At 55.1% G+C, this 16991-nt stretch overlaps 3 protein-coding genes across 4 annotated transcripts; 2 read left to right on the plus strand and 1 right to left on the minus strand.

Moving 5' to 3' along the window:
- Positions 1 to 1440: 1440 nt before the first annotated feature.
- Positions 1441 to 2599, plus strand: LOC136114453 (mid1-interacting protein 1-B-like). Its single transcript, XM_065859816.2, has 2 exons — positions 1441 to 1934; positions 2216 to 2599. The coding sequence occupies exon 1, from the start codon at positions 1512 to 1514 to the stop codon at positions 1914 to 1916; it is 405 nt and encodes a 134-aa protein (XP_065715888.2). The 5' UTR covers positions 1441 to 1511; the 3' UTR covers positions 1917 to 1934; positions 2216 to 2599.
- Positions 2600 to 5768: 3169 nt separating this feature from the next.
- LOC139829404 (mid1-interacting protein 1-B-like) lies at positions 5769 to 6951 on the plus strand. The gene is made up of 2 exons (XM_071816892.1): positions 5769 to 6287; positions 6568 to 6951. Exon 1 carries the CDS (start codon positions 5865 to 5867, stop codon positions 6267 to 6269), a length of 405 nt encoding a protein of 134 aa, XP_071672993.1. The 5' UTR covers positions 5769 to 5864; the 3' UTR covers positions 6270 to 6287; positions 6568 to 6951.
- Positions 6952 to 11211: 4260 nt separating this feature from the next.
- Positions 11212 to 14292, minus strand: NDUFC2 (NADH:ubiquinone oxidoreductase subunit C2). 2 transcript variants are annotated; one of them, XM_071816932.1, is made up of 3 exons: positions 14085 to 14292; positions 12089 to 12232; positions 11212 to 11395 (listed from the first exon to the last, which is right to left on the minus strand). In XM_071816932.1, the coding sequence occupies exons 1-3, from the start codon at positions 14242 to 14244 to the stop codon at positions 11346 to 11348; spliced, it is 354 nt and encodes a 117-aa protein (XP_071673033.1). In that variant the 5' UTR covers positions 14245 to 14292; the 3' UTR covers positions 11212 to 11345. The 2 variants fall into 2 exon arrangements, with proteins under 2 accessions (XP_071673033.1, XP_065707744.1); XM_065851672.2 differs by having other exon boundaries at positions 14106 to 14288.
- Between the last annotated feature and the right edge of the window lie 2699 nt (positions 14293 to 16991).

The raw sequence follows: 16991 nt of genomic DNA on the forward strand, positions 1-16991 counted from the left end.
GATATCCCTGAGCATCTTCCTCCAGGCCTCCACCAAGGGCACTTGTTTCAGCTCAGCCCAGCCCCAGCCCCTCTCCCCCCGCTCCCACCATCGCTGTGGTGGTGGTCACTCCCCCCAGCCTCTCTTAGAAGGATGGAGGGGGGCTGCGTTTAGCTGATGGGGTCCCTGGAGGCATGGGGAGAATTTGGGGATGATTCATGTCCCAAAGACGGGGATCTGGAGAGTGACCTGGGGCTACAGATCCCCTGTAACCCCCCTGACCTTCTGCCCCAAGGGCTGAGTCACCTCAGGGGTATGACGCCAAAGACAGAACAAGGGAGCAGGGGGCAGAGTGGCCCCTGTGTCCCTCTGTCCCCCAAGCCCTGAAATGTCTCTGCACTTCCCAGCACCTCTGCGGTGGCCCAGACCTACAACATGGCCAAGCTGCCGGCTGATGCCCGCATGGGGCCAGCAGCACCCACACACCTCGCTGCAGCGCTGTGTCCCATAGCAGGACACCCAGACATGCCGGGAACACGTGGGAGCGGACAACAGGAGCTGAGGGGACAACTCTGGTGAGGAGAGGGTGGGTGACAGTGGAGCACCTGGCTGTGACACGTGGGGGGCGTTGGAGAGATAGAAGCCACTGCTGAGGTTTGCAAGAGCGACAAGGGAACTTCTGGCCTTTCCCAAAATAGGACAGATTTCCCCGATTGCCACACGCCTCAGGGACATGCAGGGACAAGCAGCGCTGGCCGTTGCCCAAGCCATGGCCTCTGCCCCAGGATTGCGGTGGCAGAGCTGAGGGGGTGGCAGCTGTGGGCAGCAATGGCTCCCTGCCATGGCCACAGGAGTTTCACATCATGGCATCCGGTCCGTGTCCCTGTCTCTGCCCAGGGGAAGGGGATGTTTTTGGGGATCCCATGGCTGGGTACGACCTGGCTGACATGTCTCCAGGTCCCCCACGTGGGACCCCACGTTGCAGCTCATCCCCAGTGGGATTTTCCATACGTCTGCAGAAGGGGTTGCTCAATGTCCCCAGAGGGTTCACGTCCCCAGCGCATGGCAGCAAGGAGAGGGCAGAAGTGACAGCCCCCCCAGCACTGCTGCCGGCAGCCTGGCCAAACCGAGGGCAGGAGGTGGACACACTGCCTGGGACCGCGGGAGCATCAGTGCTGGGACAATGTGATGGGATGGGAAGGAAGAGGTCCCGGGCATCTCCTCTCCTCACCACCCCACTCCCAGCATGGGGACACAGCTGGATCCCTGTCCAGATCAGGCAAAGGCCATTGGGAGGCTGGGCCAGGACAGATCACACAGAGCCAGGGACAGGTGTGGCCAAGCCCCAGCTGGGCTGCAGCCAAGCCCGGCCCCATGGCCATCCAGCCCAGCCCAGGGCTGGCAGGAGGGGACAGCAAGGGACAACAGGGGAGGGACATGCCCTGGCCACAATAAAAAGCCCTCGGTGGGGACGGGGAGCAGGCAGAACCCCGAGAAGAGCCCATCCCAGCACTGCCGGAGCCGTGGGAGCCATGGAGCAGTACTTCTCGGCCACCCAGAAGATGGAGCAGGAGGTGATGTTCCCCAGCCTGCTCCGAGGGGTCTTCCCGCAGCAGGAGGGGGAGGCCCCGGCCGCGGGCGGCCACACGGACCTGTACGAGCGCTACCAGCTCCTCAAGGCCATCAAGCCCGTGGTGGAGAAAGGCCTGGCCTGTGTCACCGACCAGAGACGAAACAGCGCCGACATCGTTGTTGACGCATCCTCGGCCGACAGCGATGACAGCATGGACGCCCAGCTGGAGGAGCGCCTGTCCCACCACCTGGCCGGCTTGCAGCAGGTCCTCACCCACCTCACCAGGGACACCAACGCCCTCACGCGCAGGTACAGCCAGATCCTGGAGCAGATCAGCCCCAGCGAGGGACAGCCCAGCTGGTGACCCTGCCCCGGACACCAGGTAGGAGCTGGGGGGACATGGAGTCTGGAGGGACAAGGGCAAGGGGTGGTTGATGTCCCTGGGGAGATCCCGCACACTGCAGGGGAAGGGGAGCTCCTGGGAAGTGCCTTGAAATGGGGTCTGTCCCTCAAATGCCAGCAGATCTCCATGCTGAAGGAGGGGACTCACCCCACCCCTCTGTGCAGAGACTCTGGGGATTCAGGGTCCCCACGAACCTGGGGCTGGTGGACCAGGTCTCATCCTGGGATGGCCTTTGGGGTTAAGGACAGCTGCCATTGCAGGTTGGGTGCTGGTGGCACGAAGGAGAGGACGTCCCCATCACTGACCATCGTGGGCTCTTCCCCAGTTCAAATCACCCTCCTGGCACTGCAGCAGCTGATCTCCCAGCACTGGAACCACACACTGGTGACAGGTGTGACCACCCAAGACCCAGATGGTGCCTTATCCTCATAGGAAGAAGCATCTGGTGATGCTGGGGAGTCCATTGGAAGAGCCGCCCACCTCGTACCCTCCTCTTTATTTTCAAAGAGCAGCATGAAGGTGGTGGCATCACGTGGTGGCCCCACCTCCAATGGTTCCTGTAATTGCCAAGCCCTTTTCCAGCTGGTACCTGGACTCCAAGGGACATTTCCCCCAATCTTTCCTAATAAAATGAACCCTGTGAAGCTGCTGTTGGTGTGGTGCTTTCCCCTGGCTGGAGCCCTCAAGGAGTGACCTGGTGTGGAGCAGGGGACACGGGCTCTGCTGGGAGGGGACTTTGTCATGCAACGATGGGGAATTTGAAGGGAAAGAGAATCACAAAGGCACAAGATGGTTTGGTTTGGAAGGGGTCTTCAGAAACCATCTAGTCCAACCACCATGCCTTGGACAGAGACATTTTTCATTAGATGAGGTTGCTGAAAGCCCTGTCTAACCGGATCTTGAACCCTTTCAGGGATGGGGCAGCCACAAGTTCTCTGGGCAGCCTCTTCCAGTGTCTCACCACCCTCATCCGACAAAATTTCTTCTTGAATCCCCTGGTGTGCACCCAGAAGGGAAGGTGGGAGACATCAGCCCATGCAAGAGAAATTCCCTGGGTTCAGGGTTGTCCTTAAAGACCTCCCCAGGGTGTCCCATGGTTGCTGATGCCCTGTGCCCCACAGCTCCCCACACCTTTTCCCAGCCTGTTGGTGTTTCTGACCCAGATCTGCCCCAAGTGGGGCTGAGCCTGGGGACCGTCCCCAAGTGGTAGAAGAGCTGCAGGTCTCAACCGCTCTGGAAAGCACCAGCCTCCAGGTCCCCAGTCCTGTGTCCAGGTTTGGGTTCTGTTGGTGGGTCCCATCTCCTCTTGCCTGTTCTGGACAGTTCTCCTGGCAGTCAAGACCACCTTGGGATGTGAGTTTGTCCACCCCATTCACAAGAACTGGGGACATGGTCGAGAGCCGTGTGTGGCCAAGTAGCCAGAAGGTGGTGGGGGACGTGCGCTCTGTGGGGGCAGCTGGGGCTGGATCCAGCACTGCCCCACGCCTGAAAGGGTTCTGGGTTGGTTTGAGCAAGGACAAGGACAGTGGTGGTGTTGTCAGGGGAGGCAGAGACATGGGAGACCTGACAGCAGGAGCTGCTAGGGATGACACGGGGACACCTGGGGACATGTGTGTGGTGGCATTTTCCTCCGGTGGTTGTGGGGACTCTTTACCAAATGCCGGATCTGCAGCCACAGAGACCTGAGGAGCTCATTGCCCCTCCTGGGGGGCTCAGCATCAACCCCACTCTGCTCTGTGTCCACATGGCTCCAGGCAATGTCACCTGTGTGTCTTTGCAGGGGTGACAGCCAGCTGCTGCCCAGTGGAGGTGGGGTGTGTCCCATGGTGTTCAGCCCAATTTTGGCCAAACAGGACCTGGCCCCTGCGTCTCTCCATTTCCGCAAAGGACAACCATAGCAGCTGTGAAAGCAGCTGCCAAACACCATATTCCCCAAAATACAGACAAACCCAAATACCCAAAGTCGGTGTGAGGACATCCGAGCAGATCTGCCCACCATGATGCTCCTCAGCCCTGCTAAGGTTGCAGCCTTCTGTCTTAGCCAGAAACAGTGAACCATGAGGGGGATACTGAGAGAAAGCTAAGCTGTCCTCATTGCAATGCCACCTCAGGTTGGGGCATGATGGCACAGGCTAGAGGAGAAGTGGAGCTGCAAGATGGACATGAGGACTCCAAACCACCCTTGGAGCTCCTCGCTTTCATTTGAACCAAGAAGAATGGATGGACATTGGTTCCCACTGAGATGAGGACCGTGGAGGTGATGCCGCTCTGGTGGCTTACATGGCTGTTGCTGAAGGATGGGATCTGTGGCCCCTGGAGAAGATGGTGGTCACAGTGAGGAAAGCCTGTGGTCACCTCCATCAATGGCTTTTTGCTCAGCCTGGGCACTGGGGAAGTTGGTGGTGCCCCAGGGAAGCGTCGTAGCTGGACACGTGGAGAAGCCCTCACCATCGCTGTTGAACATGGCTGGTAAGAGACGTGAGATGTTCCCACAAGGGTCTCTGATCTGGGACAGCTGGAAGGACACGCCGATGACTTATGGGCCACCTGCAGACACCCAGAACCCCCAGGCCCCTCTCTGCCAGCTCCTGTCTGGCCAGTCAGTCCTGACCCCCACCCCGTGCCACGGGAAACTCGTGCTGCCCCCATGGCAGACGTTGCATCAGGCTGTCCCCAGGGACGTGTCAGTGCCCCACAGTGCCCTGCTGCTGGCCACCACTGCAGGACGTGGCTGATAAGAGACACGAGGTGGTCACTGGAAAGGTCTTTGCCCTTGGAAAACCCAATGCAGGTCCCTGCAGGACGAGGGCAGACGGGGCGGATCAGCCCCTCTCTGGCGTGGCAGGGGGACTCTGGCCCAAAAATAAAAGCCTTTCCCTTCACATGGTTGAGGCCAATCAGGATGGCAGGTTTATTTATAGCTGTTTAATGACATCCAGGTAAGGAGAGAGGCGTGACCTGGGCGTGCAGGCTCAGGAAAACCAGGGATAAAGCACAGTTTTGCCCCAAACTGTTACATAAGTAAGAAATTCCAAATCTTCTTCTCTTTGCAGACCGAAGAAGTCCTGACCACCCAGCACAGATCACTGGGCGGGTGGGCTACCAGCACTTTCTTGGTTTTAAAAGTCACTTTTATAATTCCCTGCTCAGTATTTTATAATTCCCTGGTCACTATTTAATCCAGCTGAGGGTCACCTTCCTCCATAACAATACCAGTTTTGGGCAAACACCTTCAGACAATACCATCTGTTCATCAGCACCTTCTTCTTGCAGAAGGGGTTGGTACCAAGGCCCTGTGCCAAGGCTGGGCTGTATGAGACCCCCAGAGCAGCGCTGAAGAAGTAGGGTGACTGGGCAGGGCTCATGGGGGACTCTGACTCTACAGAAACACCCTGATTCTGCTGCCTCCCTCCTCAAAACTGCTCGGATCACGGCAGCTGTCCCATGGTGCTGCCTGCAGCCTGTCTGACCTGGGGACAGGTGGTGGACCCACTCTCCTGGGCCCGAAGAAAGGTGGGGATGGGATGGGATGGGATAGGATGGGATGGGATGGGATGGGATGGGATGGGATGGGGTGTGACAGGAGAGGTCCTCAGCACCTCTTTGCCGCCCCACTCCCAGCATGGGGACACAGCTGGATCCCTGTCCAGATCAAGCAAAGGTCACTGGGAGGCTGGGCCAGGACAGATCACACAGAGCCAGGGACACGGCGTGGCCGAGCCCCAGCTGGGCTGCAGCCAAGCCCGGCCCCACGGCCATCCAGCCCAGCCCAGGGCTGGCAGGAGGGGATGGCAGGGGACAGCAGGGGAGGGACGTGCCCCGGCCACAATAAAAAGCCCTTGGTGGGGACGGGGAGCAGGCAGAACCCCGAGAAGAGCCCATTCCAGCGCTGCCGGAGCCGTGGGAGCCATGGAGCAGTACTTCTCGGCCACCCAGAAGATGGAGCAGGAGGTGATGTTCCCCAGCCTGCTCCGAGGGGTCTTCCCGCAGCAGGAGGGGGAGGCCCCGGCCGCGGGCGGCCACACGGACCTGTACGAGCGCTACCAGCTCCTCAAGGCCATCAAGCCCGTGGTGGAGAAAGGCCTGGCCTGTGTCACCGACCAGAGACGAAACAGCGCCGACATCATTGTCGACCTGTCCTCAGACGACAGCGATGACAGCATGGACGCCCAGCTGGAGGAGCGCCTGTCCCACCACCTGGCCGGCTTGCAGCAGGTCCTCACCCACCTCACCAGGGACACCAACGCCCTCACGCGCAGGTACAGCCAGATCCTGGAGCAGATCAGCCCCAGCGAGGGACAGCCCAGCTGGTGACCCTGCCCCGGACACCAGGTAGGAGCTGGGGGGACATGGAGTCTGCAGGGACAAGGGCAAGGGGTGGTTGATGTCCCTGGGGAGATCCCGCACACTGCAGGGGGGTGGGGAGCTCCCGGGAAGCGCCTTGAAATGGGGTCTGTCCCTCAAATGCCAGCAGATCTCCATGCTGAAGGAGGGGACTCATCCCACCCCTCTGTGCAGAGACTCTGGGGATTCAGGGTCCAGGAACCTGGGGCTGGTGGACCAGGTCTCATCCTGGGATGGCCTTTGGGGTTAAGGACAGCTGCCATTGCAGGTTGGGTGCTGGTGGCACAAAGGAGAGGACGTCCCCATCACTGACCATCATGGGCTCTTCCCCAGCCCACATCATCCTCCTGGCACTGCAGCAGCTGATCTCCCAGCACTGGAACCACACACTGGTGACAGGTGTGACCACCCAAGACCCAGATGGTGCCTTATCCTCATAGGAAGAAGCATCTGGTGGTGCTGGGGAGTCCATTGGAAGAGCCGCCCGCCTCGTACCCTCCTCTTTATTTTCAAAGAGCAGCACGAAGGTGGTGGCATCACGTGGTGGCCCCACCTCCAATGGTTCCTGTGATTGCCAAGCCCTTTTCCAGCTGGTACCTGGACTCCAAGCTACATTTTCCCCAATCTTTCCTAATAAAACGAGCCCTGTGAAGCTGCTGTTGGTGTGGTGCTTTCCCCTGGCTGGAGCCCTCAGGTAGTGACCAGGTGTGGGGCAGGGGACACAGGCTCTGCTGGGAGGGGACTTTGTCATGCAACGATGGGGAATTTGAAGAGAAAAAGAATCACGGAGTCAGAGGAGTGTTTGGGTTGGAAAGGAGCTTCAGAGACCATCTAGTCCATACCCCTTGCAGTTGCAGGGACATGTTTCATCATATCGTGTTGCTGAAAGCCCCATCCAACTTGATCCTCAACACTTCCAGGGACGGGGTATCCCCAAATTCTCCAGGCAACCTATTCCAGTCCCTCAGCACCCTCATCCTACAAACTTTTTCCTGAACCCCCTGGTGTGCACCAGGAAGGGAAGGTGGGAGAGAGCAGACCACTCAAGAGTGTCATTGGATTCAGGGCCCTCTCCAAGTTCTCCCAAGGGCTCTCTCCCTACTGGTCATGTATCGTGCCCCACAGCTCCCCACACCTGTGGGTGTTTCTGACCCAGATCTGCCTCAAGGGGGTTGAGCCTGAGGAAAGTCCCCAAGTGGTAGAAGAGCTGCAGGTCTCAACCGCTCTGGAAAGCACCAGCCTCCAGGATCCCAGCCCTGTGTCCAGGTTTGGGTTATGTTGGTGGGACCCATCTCCTCTTGCCTGTTCTGGACAGTTCTCCTGGCTGTCAAGACCATCTTGGGATGTGAGCTTGTTCACCCCATTCACCAGAAGTGGGGACATGGTCCCCAGCCGTATGTGGCCAAGTAGCCAGAAGGTGGTGGGGGACGTGCGCTCTGTGGGGGGCAGCTGGGGCTGGATCCAGCACTGCCCCACGCCTGAAAGGGTTCTGGGTGGGTTTGAGCAAGGACAAGGACAGTGCTGGTGTTGTCAGGGGAGGCAGAGACATGGGAGATCTGACAGCAGGCGATGACAGAGATGACATGGGGACACCTGGGGACATGTGTGTGGTGGCCTTTTCCCCCTTTCTCAGCCATGGCTGGGGACCTGATCCCCACGAGGATGGTGGTCGTGGGGACTCTTTCCCAAGTGCTGGATCTGCAGCCACAGAGACCTGAGGAGCTCATTGCCCCTCCTGGGGGGCTCAGCATCAACCCCACTCTGCTCTGTGTCCACATGGCTCCAGGCAATGTCACCTGTGTGTCTTTGCAGGGGTGACAGCCAGCTGCTGCCCAGTGGAGGTGGGGTGCGTCCCATGGTGTTCAGCCCAGTTTTGGCCAAACCAGATCTGACCCCCCAAATCTCTCAATTTCTACAAAGGGCAACCATAGCAGCTGTGAAAGCAGCTGCCAAACACCATATTCCCCAAAATATAGACAAACCCAAATCCCAAAGTCAGTGTGAGGACCTCTGAGCAGATCTGCCCACCATGATGCTCCTCAGCCCTGCTAAGGTTGCAGCCTTCTGTCTTAGCCAGAAACAGTGAAACATGAGGGGGATACTGAGAGAAAGCTAAGCTGTCCTCATTGCAATGCCACCTCAGGTTGGGGCATGATGGCACAGGCTAGAGGAGAAGTGGAGCTGCAAGATGGACATGGGGTCTCCAAACCACCCTTGGAGCTCCTCGCTTTCATTTGAACCAAGAAGAATGGATGGACATTGGTTCCCACTGAGATGAGGACCGTGGAGGTGATGCCGCTCTGGTGGCTTACATGGCTGTTGCTGAAGGATGGGATCTGTGGCCCCTGGAGAAGATGGTGGTCACAGTGAGGAAAGCCTGTGGTCACCTCCATCAATGGCTTTTTGCTTAGCCTGGGCACTGGGGAAGTTGGTGGTGCCCCAGGGAAGCATCGTAGCTGGACACATGGAGAAGCCCTCACCGTCACTGTTGAACATGGCTGGTAAGAGACGTGAGATGTTTCCACAAGGGTCTGTGACCTGGGACAGCTGGAAGGACACACCGATGACTTATGGGCCACCTGCAGACACTCAGAACCCCAGGCCCCTCTCTGCCAGCTCCTGTCTGGCCAACCAGTCCCGACCCCCACCCCGTGTCACGGGAAACTCGTGCTGCCCCCATGGCAGACGTTGCATCAGGCTGTCCCCAGGGACGTGTCAGTGCCCCACAGTGCCCTGCTGCTGGCCACCACTGCAGGACGTGGCTGATAAGAGACACGAGGTGGTCACTGGAAAGGTCTTTGCCCTTGGTAAACCCAATGCAGATCCCTGCAGGACGAGGGCAGACGGGGCGGATCTGCCCCTCTCTGGCGTGGCAGGGGGACTCTGGCCCAAAAAAAGCAGCTTTTCCCTTCACATGGTTGAGGCCAATCAGGATGGCAGGTTTATTTATAGCTGTTTAATGACATCCAGGTAAGGAGAGAGGCGTGACCTGGGCGTGCAGGCTGAGGATCAGGAAAACCAGGGATAAAGCACAGTTTTGCCCCAAAATGTTACATGAGTAAGAAATAACAAATACTTGTCCCTGAGCAGCGCCTAGATGTCCTGATCATCCAGCACTTTCGCGATTTTAGAAGTCCATCTTATAATCCCCTGCCAATACTTAATGCAGCTCATGGTCATCTTCCTCCTTCACATGACCAGTTTTGGGGAAATATCTTAATATCTTTAGAGAGCAGTGTAGGGGAAAGGGACCTGGGGGTCCTGGTGGACAACAGGATGACCATGAGCCAGCACTGTGCCCTTGTGGCCAGGAAGGCTAATGGCATCCTTGGGTGTATTACAAGGGGGGTGGCCAGTAGATCGAGAGAGGTCCTCCTTCCCCTCTACTCCGCCCTGGTGAGACCCCATCTGGAATATTGTGTCCAGTTCTGGGCCCCTCAGTTCAAGAAGGACAGGGAACTGCTGGAGAGGGTCCAGCGTAGGGCAACAAAGATGATTAAGGGAGTGGAGCATCTCCCTTATGAAGAAAGGCTGAGGGAGCTGGGGCTCTTTAGTTTGGAGAAGAGGAGACTGAGGGGTGACCTTATTAATGTTTATAAATATATAAAGGGTGAGTGCCACGAGGATGGAGTCAGGCTCTTCTCAGTGGCAAACAATGATAGGACAAGGGGCAATGGGATCAAGCTGGAACACAAGAGGTTCCACTTAAATTTGAGAAAGAACTTCTTCTCAGTGAGGGTGACAGAGCACTGGCCCAGGCTGCCCAGGGAGGTTGTGGAGTCTCCTTCCCTGGAGACATTCAAAGCCCGCCTGGACACATTCCTGTGCGACCTCACCTAGGCGTTCCTGATCCAGCAGGGGGATTGGACTGGATGATCTTTTGAGGTCCCTTCCAATCCCAAACATACTGTGATACTGTGATAGTGTGATCTTCCATACGAGGAGAGGCTGAGAAAGCTGGGTCTGTTCAGCCTGGAGAGAAGGGGAGGGGGAATTTTATCACAGAATCATTGCATGATAGTTTGTGTTGGAAGGGACCTTCAAAGCTCATCCAGTGCCACCCCTGCCATGAGCAGGGACATCTTTACCAGCTCAGGTTGCTCATAGCCCCGTCCAGCCTGGCCTGGGATGTCTCCAGGGATGGTTCATCCACCACCTTTCCGGTCAACCTAGGACAGGGTCTCACCATCCTTATACATCTTCCTCATGTTTGGCCTGAATCTCCCCTCTTTTGGTTTAAAACCATCACCCCTTGTCCTACTACAACAGGCCCTGCTCAAAAGTCTGTCCCCATCTTACTTACAGGCCCCTTTTAAGCACTTATCACCGTGTCAAAATACCTGATGGGGGCTGAAGATGGAGCCTGAAGATGGAGCCAGGCTCTTCACAGTGCCACCCAGTGACAGGACAAGAGCTGACGGGGACAAACCGAAATGCAGGAATTGAGATACGAACATGAGAAAAACTTTTCAACAGTGAGGGTGGCCAAACACTGTCGCAGGCTGCCCAGAAAGGCGGTAGAGTCTCCATTCTTTGTAGGTTATCAACAAGCCAAGCAGACACAATTCTGGGCAATCAGCTGTTGCTGGAGCTGCTTAAGCAGGGTTGTAATTCCCTGGTCACTCGTTAGCCCAGCGGATTGTCACCTTCCTCTTCATCACCACCTGCTTTGAGCAAACATCTTGTGCTAGGTCAGGTTGCTCAAAGCCGCGTCCAACCTGGTCTTGAACACAACCAGGGATGGAGCACCTTCTGGGTTATTTTTATAAAATATACGTTGCATGAACAATCTTCCATTTTCACAATTAAATAACTGAAAAAGGAGTGAATGAAAGTTATTATCCTATTACAAATATTATTCACCTATATACTGATGCACCATAATGGGAGAGGAGAACAAAGAACTGAACACTACTTAATCGCAGCTTTTATTATGTGAAAGCAAATAATGGTTCATTTTCAAGCCATGAACAGTTACAACCAGCCTGCCCAGGGTCTCAGTATGGAATTATTTCATCCCTTAACACGTCACCGCTGGAGAAATCCTCAGCGAACTGGGTGGAAATCCTCCAAAAGTTCTCCTATTCTTTTCCTTTCTGCAAGAAGCAAGGGGTGAAGGTGGGAATTTTATTAGAAAAATAGGTAATTTTCACCAAAAATTGCCATTGCATTGCTGCGTGTAGTGACTACATTTAGTGAAATGCTGTTCTTCATCAAGGCTCTGAGCCAACAGCACTTCACGTTTCCTGCCATTTCTATTGATTCTTTTTTTCACCTGCTCTACTTATTTTCTAAACATTTATCACATTTTTAAATCAACATGGACCGCAACTTTACGAGAATAAACAGTAAAATCTTGATTTTACAAGAATAAACCTTGCGATTCCTGATTTTCATTACTTCGTTTCTCTTTCATGGGCACAAGTTTGGTCTATTTTTAATCACAGAATGGTTGGGGTTGGAAGGGCCCTCTGGAGATCATCTAGTCCACCCCAGATCACATAGTTCAACCAATATTTTTCGGCTCTGCAATGAATTTTTACATTAAAATAAGCTTGTAAGAAGCAGAGTTGCTCACCAAGGTGATCAGCTCAGGAAAAAATACCTGGTTTTATACCCTAAAATCCTTAATACCATTGCAATTTAGACTGTGAACAAGTAGGATGGAGTTAGCAGTCACTAAGACTTGCTAGCAAAGAACTGGTTCTCCAAGTGGCCCAGCAACTTCTCTACACAATTAGCACTCGTTAACCGGTACATTAGGGCAATTAAATACCAATTTATTGTACCTGCTCTCTTGAAGTCCTCTGGGTGATGCCTGACATACTCCAAGAGCTCCCTGTCCACCTTGGCGTGTATGTAATCCGCACGTTTAGTGAGGTAATACCCAACAAACCATCCCACCGTCGTGAACAGGACCTGGCGGTGAAGACCTGCAGCGGAGGGGGAATGTCCTCCTTGTCTCGACCCATCTCCTGGCCCCAGCTGGGCCCTTCGCTCTCCCAGATTTGGCCCCACAGGCCCCAGCTCCTCTTTCCCTATCATCATGCCCCCAGGGCCCCACCTGCAGACCCCCCGTGGCCCCTGCCACCCCTAGAGAAACCTCCCCCCAATTCCTCAGGGCTCCCTCCCCATATTCCTCAGAAAGTCACCCCAAATCCCCTCTACCCCCATGAAATGCCTCTTTCTGAGCCCCCTCCGATTGCCTCCAGCCCCCTCAACAGACCCCCCCCCCCCACCTCAGGGCTTCCTTCCCATCACTTCTTCCCCTAGAACCACCCCCAGAGCCACCCCAAATCCCACCAAGCACCCCTTTTCCCCAACCCCTTTTAGTCCCTCACCTCCTAAAACTCATCCAGAATCAGCCCAAATCCCACATACCCCCTTCCCCAGCCCCCTCAATCCCCTCTAGCCCCCCTCCTCAGGGCTGTCTCTTTCCCTCTGTCTCCATATCCCTTACAGTCACACCAAATCCCATACACCCTCTTTCTCAGCTCCCAGAATTCCACATGCCCCCTTCCCCGTCCCCTCTAACCCCCAGCCCCTGCCCTCAGGGCTGTCTCTTTTCCCTGTCTCCATGTCCCTTACAGTCACACCAAATCCCACATACCTTCTCCCCCAGGCCCCCCAAATCCCACACACCCCCTTTCCCAGCACCCCTGACCCCCCAGCCCCTCACCTCAGGGCTGTCTCCTCTTCCCCCTGCCCCCATATCCCTCAAAATCACCCCAAATCCCACATACCCTCTTCCCCAGCACCCCTAACCTCCCAGTCCCTCACCTCAGGGCTGCCTTCTCATCCCCCTGCCCCTATATCCCTCAGAACCACCCCAAAATCCCACATACCCCCCCCAAATTACACCTCCTTTCATGCCACTCCCATCAACAAAAACCTCAGTCCATCTCTTTGCCCAATGCTGACACGTCTGACTATAAGAACATTCCTGCTATGAGCTCTGACAATACAGTTATACAGACCCCCCTCCTCAGCCCCCCATACCCCTCCTACCCCCCAGCCCCTCACCTCAGGGCTCTCTCCTCTTCCCCTGTCCCCATATCCCTCAAAATCACCCCAAATCCCACCTATCCTCTACCCCAGTCTTCCTAATCCCCTCTAACCCCCCAGTCCCTCACCTCAGGGCTGTCCCCTCTTTCCCTACCCCCATATCCCTCAAAATCACCCCAAATCCCATCTATCCTCTTCCCCAGCCCCCCCAATCCCCTCTAGCCCCGCCCCCTCCAGGGCTGTCTCTCTTTCCCTCTGTCCCCATATCCCTTACAGTCACACCAAACCCCACATATCCTCTTCCTCAGCCCCCCAAAATGCCATATGCCTCCTTCCCCAGTCCCTCACCTCAGGGCTGTTTCCTCTTCCCCTGCCCCCATATCCCTCAAAATCACCCCAAATCCCACATACCTTCCCCAGCTCCTCACCTCAGGGCTCTCTCTCCCACCCCCCTCCCCTCAGGGCTGTGTCTCCTTCCCTCTGCCCCCATATCCCTCAAAGTCACCCCAAATCTCACACACCCCTCCCTCAGCAGCCCAAATCCCCTCTATCCCCCCAGCCCCTCACCTCAGGGCTGCCTCCCCTTTTCTCTGCTCCTACATCCCTCAGAGTGACCCCGAACCCCACACACCCCCTCCCTCAGCAGCCCAAATCCCCTCTATCCCCCCAGCCCCTCACCTCAGGGCTGCCTCCCCTTTCCTCTGCTCCTACATCCCTCAGAGTGACCCCAAACCCCACACACCCCCTCCCTCAGCCCCTCTAATCCCGCCAACCCCTCACCCCAGGGCTCCCCCCACACACCGGCTCGGAGCACGGGGCGGTGGTTGTAGCCGTTATCCAGCAGGGCCGCCACCCAGCCGGCGAACCCCAGCCAGACCGAGCCCTTGTTGACCAGCGGGGGCGGCGGCAGCGAGCGCGACTCGTCGGGCAGGAACACCATGGCGGCCGCCCCGCAAGGTGACCGGCGGAGCGGTGCTGCGGTTGCTCCCTCCGCCGCGCCCGCCGCCGCGCTCCCGGGTTCCGCCTGCCCCGCTTTTAGTTATTGAACCAAAAAAACGTCCCAAAAACCACCACCCCAGCGCACAGATTGAGACCTGTGTCTAGTGCAGTGCCGCAAGGGTCAGTACTGGGACCAGTACTATTCAATATATTCATCAATGACTTGGATGAGGGAATAGAGTGACTGTCAGCAAGTTCGCTGGGGACACCAAGCTGGGAGGAGTGGCTGACACGCCAGAGGCTGTGCTGCCATCAGAGACCTGGACAGGCTGGAGAGTTGGGTGGGGAGAAATGGAATGAACTAGAACAAGGGCAAGTGTAGAGTCTTGGATCTGGGCAGGAACAACCCCAGGCTCCAGTGTAAGTTGGGGAACAGCCTGTTGGAGAGCAGTGTAGGGGAAAGGGACCTGGGGGTCCTGGGGGTACAGCAGGATGAGCATGAGCCAGCACTGGGCCCTTGTGGCCAGGAAGGCCAATGGTACCTGGGGTGGGTTAGAAGGGGGTGGTCAGTAGGTCAGAGAGGTTCTCCTGCCCCTCTGCTCTGCCCTGGGGAGACCACCCCTGGAATATTGTGTCCAGTTGTGGCCCCTCAGTTCCAGAAGGACAGGGAACTGCTGGAGAGAGTCCAGCGCAGGGCAACAAAGATGCTGAAGGGAGTGGAGCATCTCCCATGTGAGGAAAGGCTGAGGGAGCTGGGGCTCTGGAGCTTGGAGGAGCCTGAGGGGTGACCTCATTAATATTTACAGATACATAAAGGGTGAGTGTCAGGAGGATGGAGCCAGGCTCTTCTTGGTGACAACCAATGATAGGACAAGGGGTAATGGGTACAAACTGGAACACAAGAGGTTCCACTTAAATTTGAGAAGAAACTTCTTCCTGGTGAGGGTGGCAGAGCCTGGCCCAGGCTGCCCAGGGAGGTTGTGGAGTCTCCTTCTCTGCAGACATTCAAACCCGCCTGGACACCTTCCTGTGGAACCTCAGCTGGGTGTTCCTGCTCCATGGGGGGATTGCACTGGGTGAGCTTTCCAGGTCCCTTCCAACCCCTGACATTCTGGGATTCTGTGATTCCGAATCAGGTGGCTTTAGCAAGGTTCGGGTGGGGGTTCCCGCACTCCTGAGCCCACCGGGTGAAAGGGCTTTGTAGGAAACACCTCAAAAATAAAATAGGCCCGGGCAAGATCTCTCAGCAAAGCGTATTTCAATAGTGATTTTGCAAGATCAGGTGTTCTACCTAAAGGTAGGCACATGGAACAGGGCCGCAAATTCCTTCCCCTGTTCCCCATGAGTTGGTGCTTCAAGGTTTACAGGCTACCCAACGTCTGCCTCAGTTTACCTGTCTCATTCGTCTAATTCTAACAACCCCCTCCCCATATTGATTTATTGAAAATATGGATTCTTGGCTCTCTGGTTTCCCTAACTTTTTAAATACAGTAATCAGTTTGCATTCTGGGTTTAGTCAAAGAGACTTTGTTTTACATTAAGGATTCATAGTCTGATGTCTTTGGGGTCGGGCACCAGGTCCCCAATTTTGTGAAATCAACATTTTCCCTCCAATGGCTCCTTACAATTCAGCCCCATCATGTGTGCAGTGCCAGGGAGGCCTGTCCATAATTAAATTAGGGGTTTAATTAAACCCTAAAATCAAAACCAAATCAGTTGCAGAGCTCTTCCTGCTGACACATTAAAGACCTACAGTGTTAGGGTTTGTTCTGGTTTTTTTTAAATTACTATAAAAACCATGTTAAAGCAGTTGCAACTGAAGAGAAGCTGCTAAATTAATGTATACTGTGATTAAGTTATAAAAGATGTACCCATCATTAAACAATTGACATGAGATAAATGCTTTCTGACCACTTGCAAAATGAGGGGATATTTTTCAAGTTTGACATCCTTATGTATGACAAGAGACAGAAGATTGAGTGATACATTGTTTAGAAGCAGAGTGCTTAGTCTTAGGCGCCCTCAGAGAAGAAAACTGCTCAGCACTACCAGCCTTGAAAGGACAAAAATTGGTGGAAAAGAGAGGGAAAAACATCAAGTAGATGTATAGAAACGGGTAAGAAAGTGAGGAGATACATGCTTTAGTGGGGTTTAAGTACCTTCAGTGATTTAGGTGCTGGTCAAGTCCCATAAAGTCATGCCATGACCACTGGGAATAGTGTTGGGTTAATGGTTGGACTTGACAATCTTAAAGGTCTTTTCCAAACAAAGCGATTCTGTGATTGATAGAACCATTTAAAAAAAACCTCATATTTCAACACATCACAGGTCCTAAAGGATTCCCAGCCTCTTTCCTGAAAAAATATTTAGCTTTTTTTCTCTGCAAAGGAAGAGATTTGGCTGCCACCTCTCCTTACCAGGAGATGTTGAAGGTGAGGCAGAAGCCCTTGGAGGATTTCAACTTGCAAAGGCGCTGCTGGAGAAGAACAGGGATAGGGTTGGGGTTTTTTTGAGACATTACCATTCCCCTACACAGAATACCACCTATACACAGTAAAACAGGAGCATTAAGGATGCATCACCCCGTGCAGAGCTTTGAGGCTCAGACCGAAGATAAAATAGAGGTGGAAATGGTACTAAGGCACTGCCAGGGGTCACAGCAGCTAAAAAGACCGTGGCAAAGGAATTAGTGGAAGAAAGTTCAAAAAGTGCTGGAAAAAACATCATCCCATCCCTCCCCCCCTCCCA

Source organism: Patagioenas fasciata, chromosome 1, assembly GCF_037038585.1.
Source record: "Patagioenas fasciata isolate bPatFas1 chromosome 1, bPatFas1.hap1, whole genome shotgun sequence".
Lineage (NCBI taxonomy): Eukaryota > Metazoa > Chordata > Aves > Columbiformes > Columbidae > Patagioenas > Patagioenas fasciata.

Coding starts and splice junctions, on each gene's coding strand:
- LOC136114453 (XM_065859816.2), top strand. CDS start 1,512: ATGGAGCAGTACTTCTCGGCCACCCAGAAGATGGAGCAGGAGGTGATG.
- LOC139829404 (XM_071816892.1), top strand. CDS start 5,865: ATGGAGCAGTACTTCTCGGCCACCCAGAAGATGGAGCAGGAGGTGATG.
- NDUFC2 (XM_071816932.1), bottom strand. CDS start 14,244: ATGGTGTTCCTGCCCGACGAGTCGCGCTCGCTGCCGCCGCCCCCGCTG. Junction 12,233..14,084: donor TGTGTGGGGGGAGCCCTGGG/GTGAGGGGTTGG, acceptor CCTCCGCTGCAG/GTCTTCACCGCCAGGTCCTG. Junction 11,396..12,088: donor AGAGGACTTCAAGAGAGCAG/GTACAATAAATT, acceptor TGCTTCTTGCAG/AAAGGAAAAGAATAGGAGAA.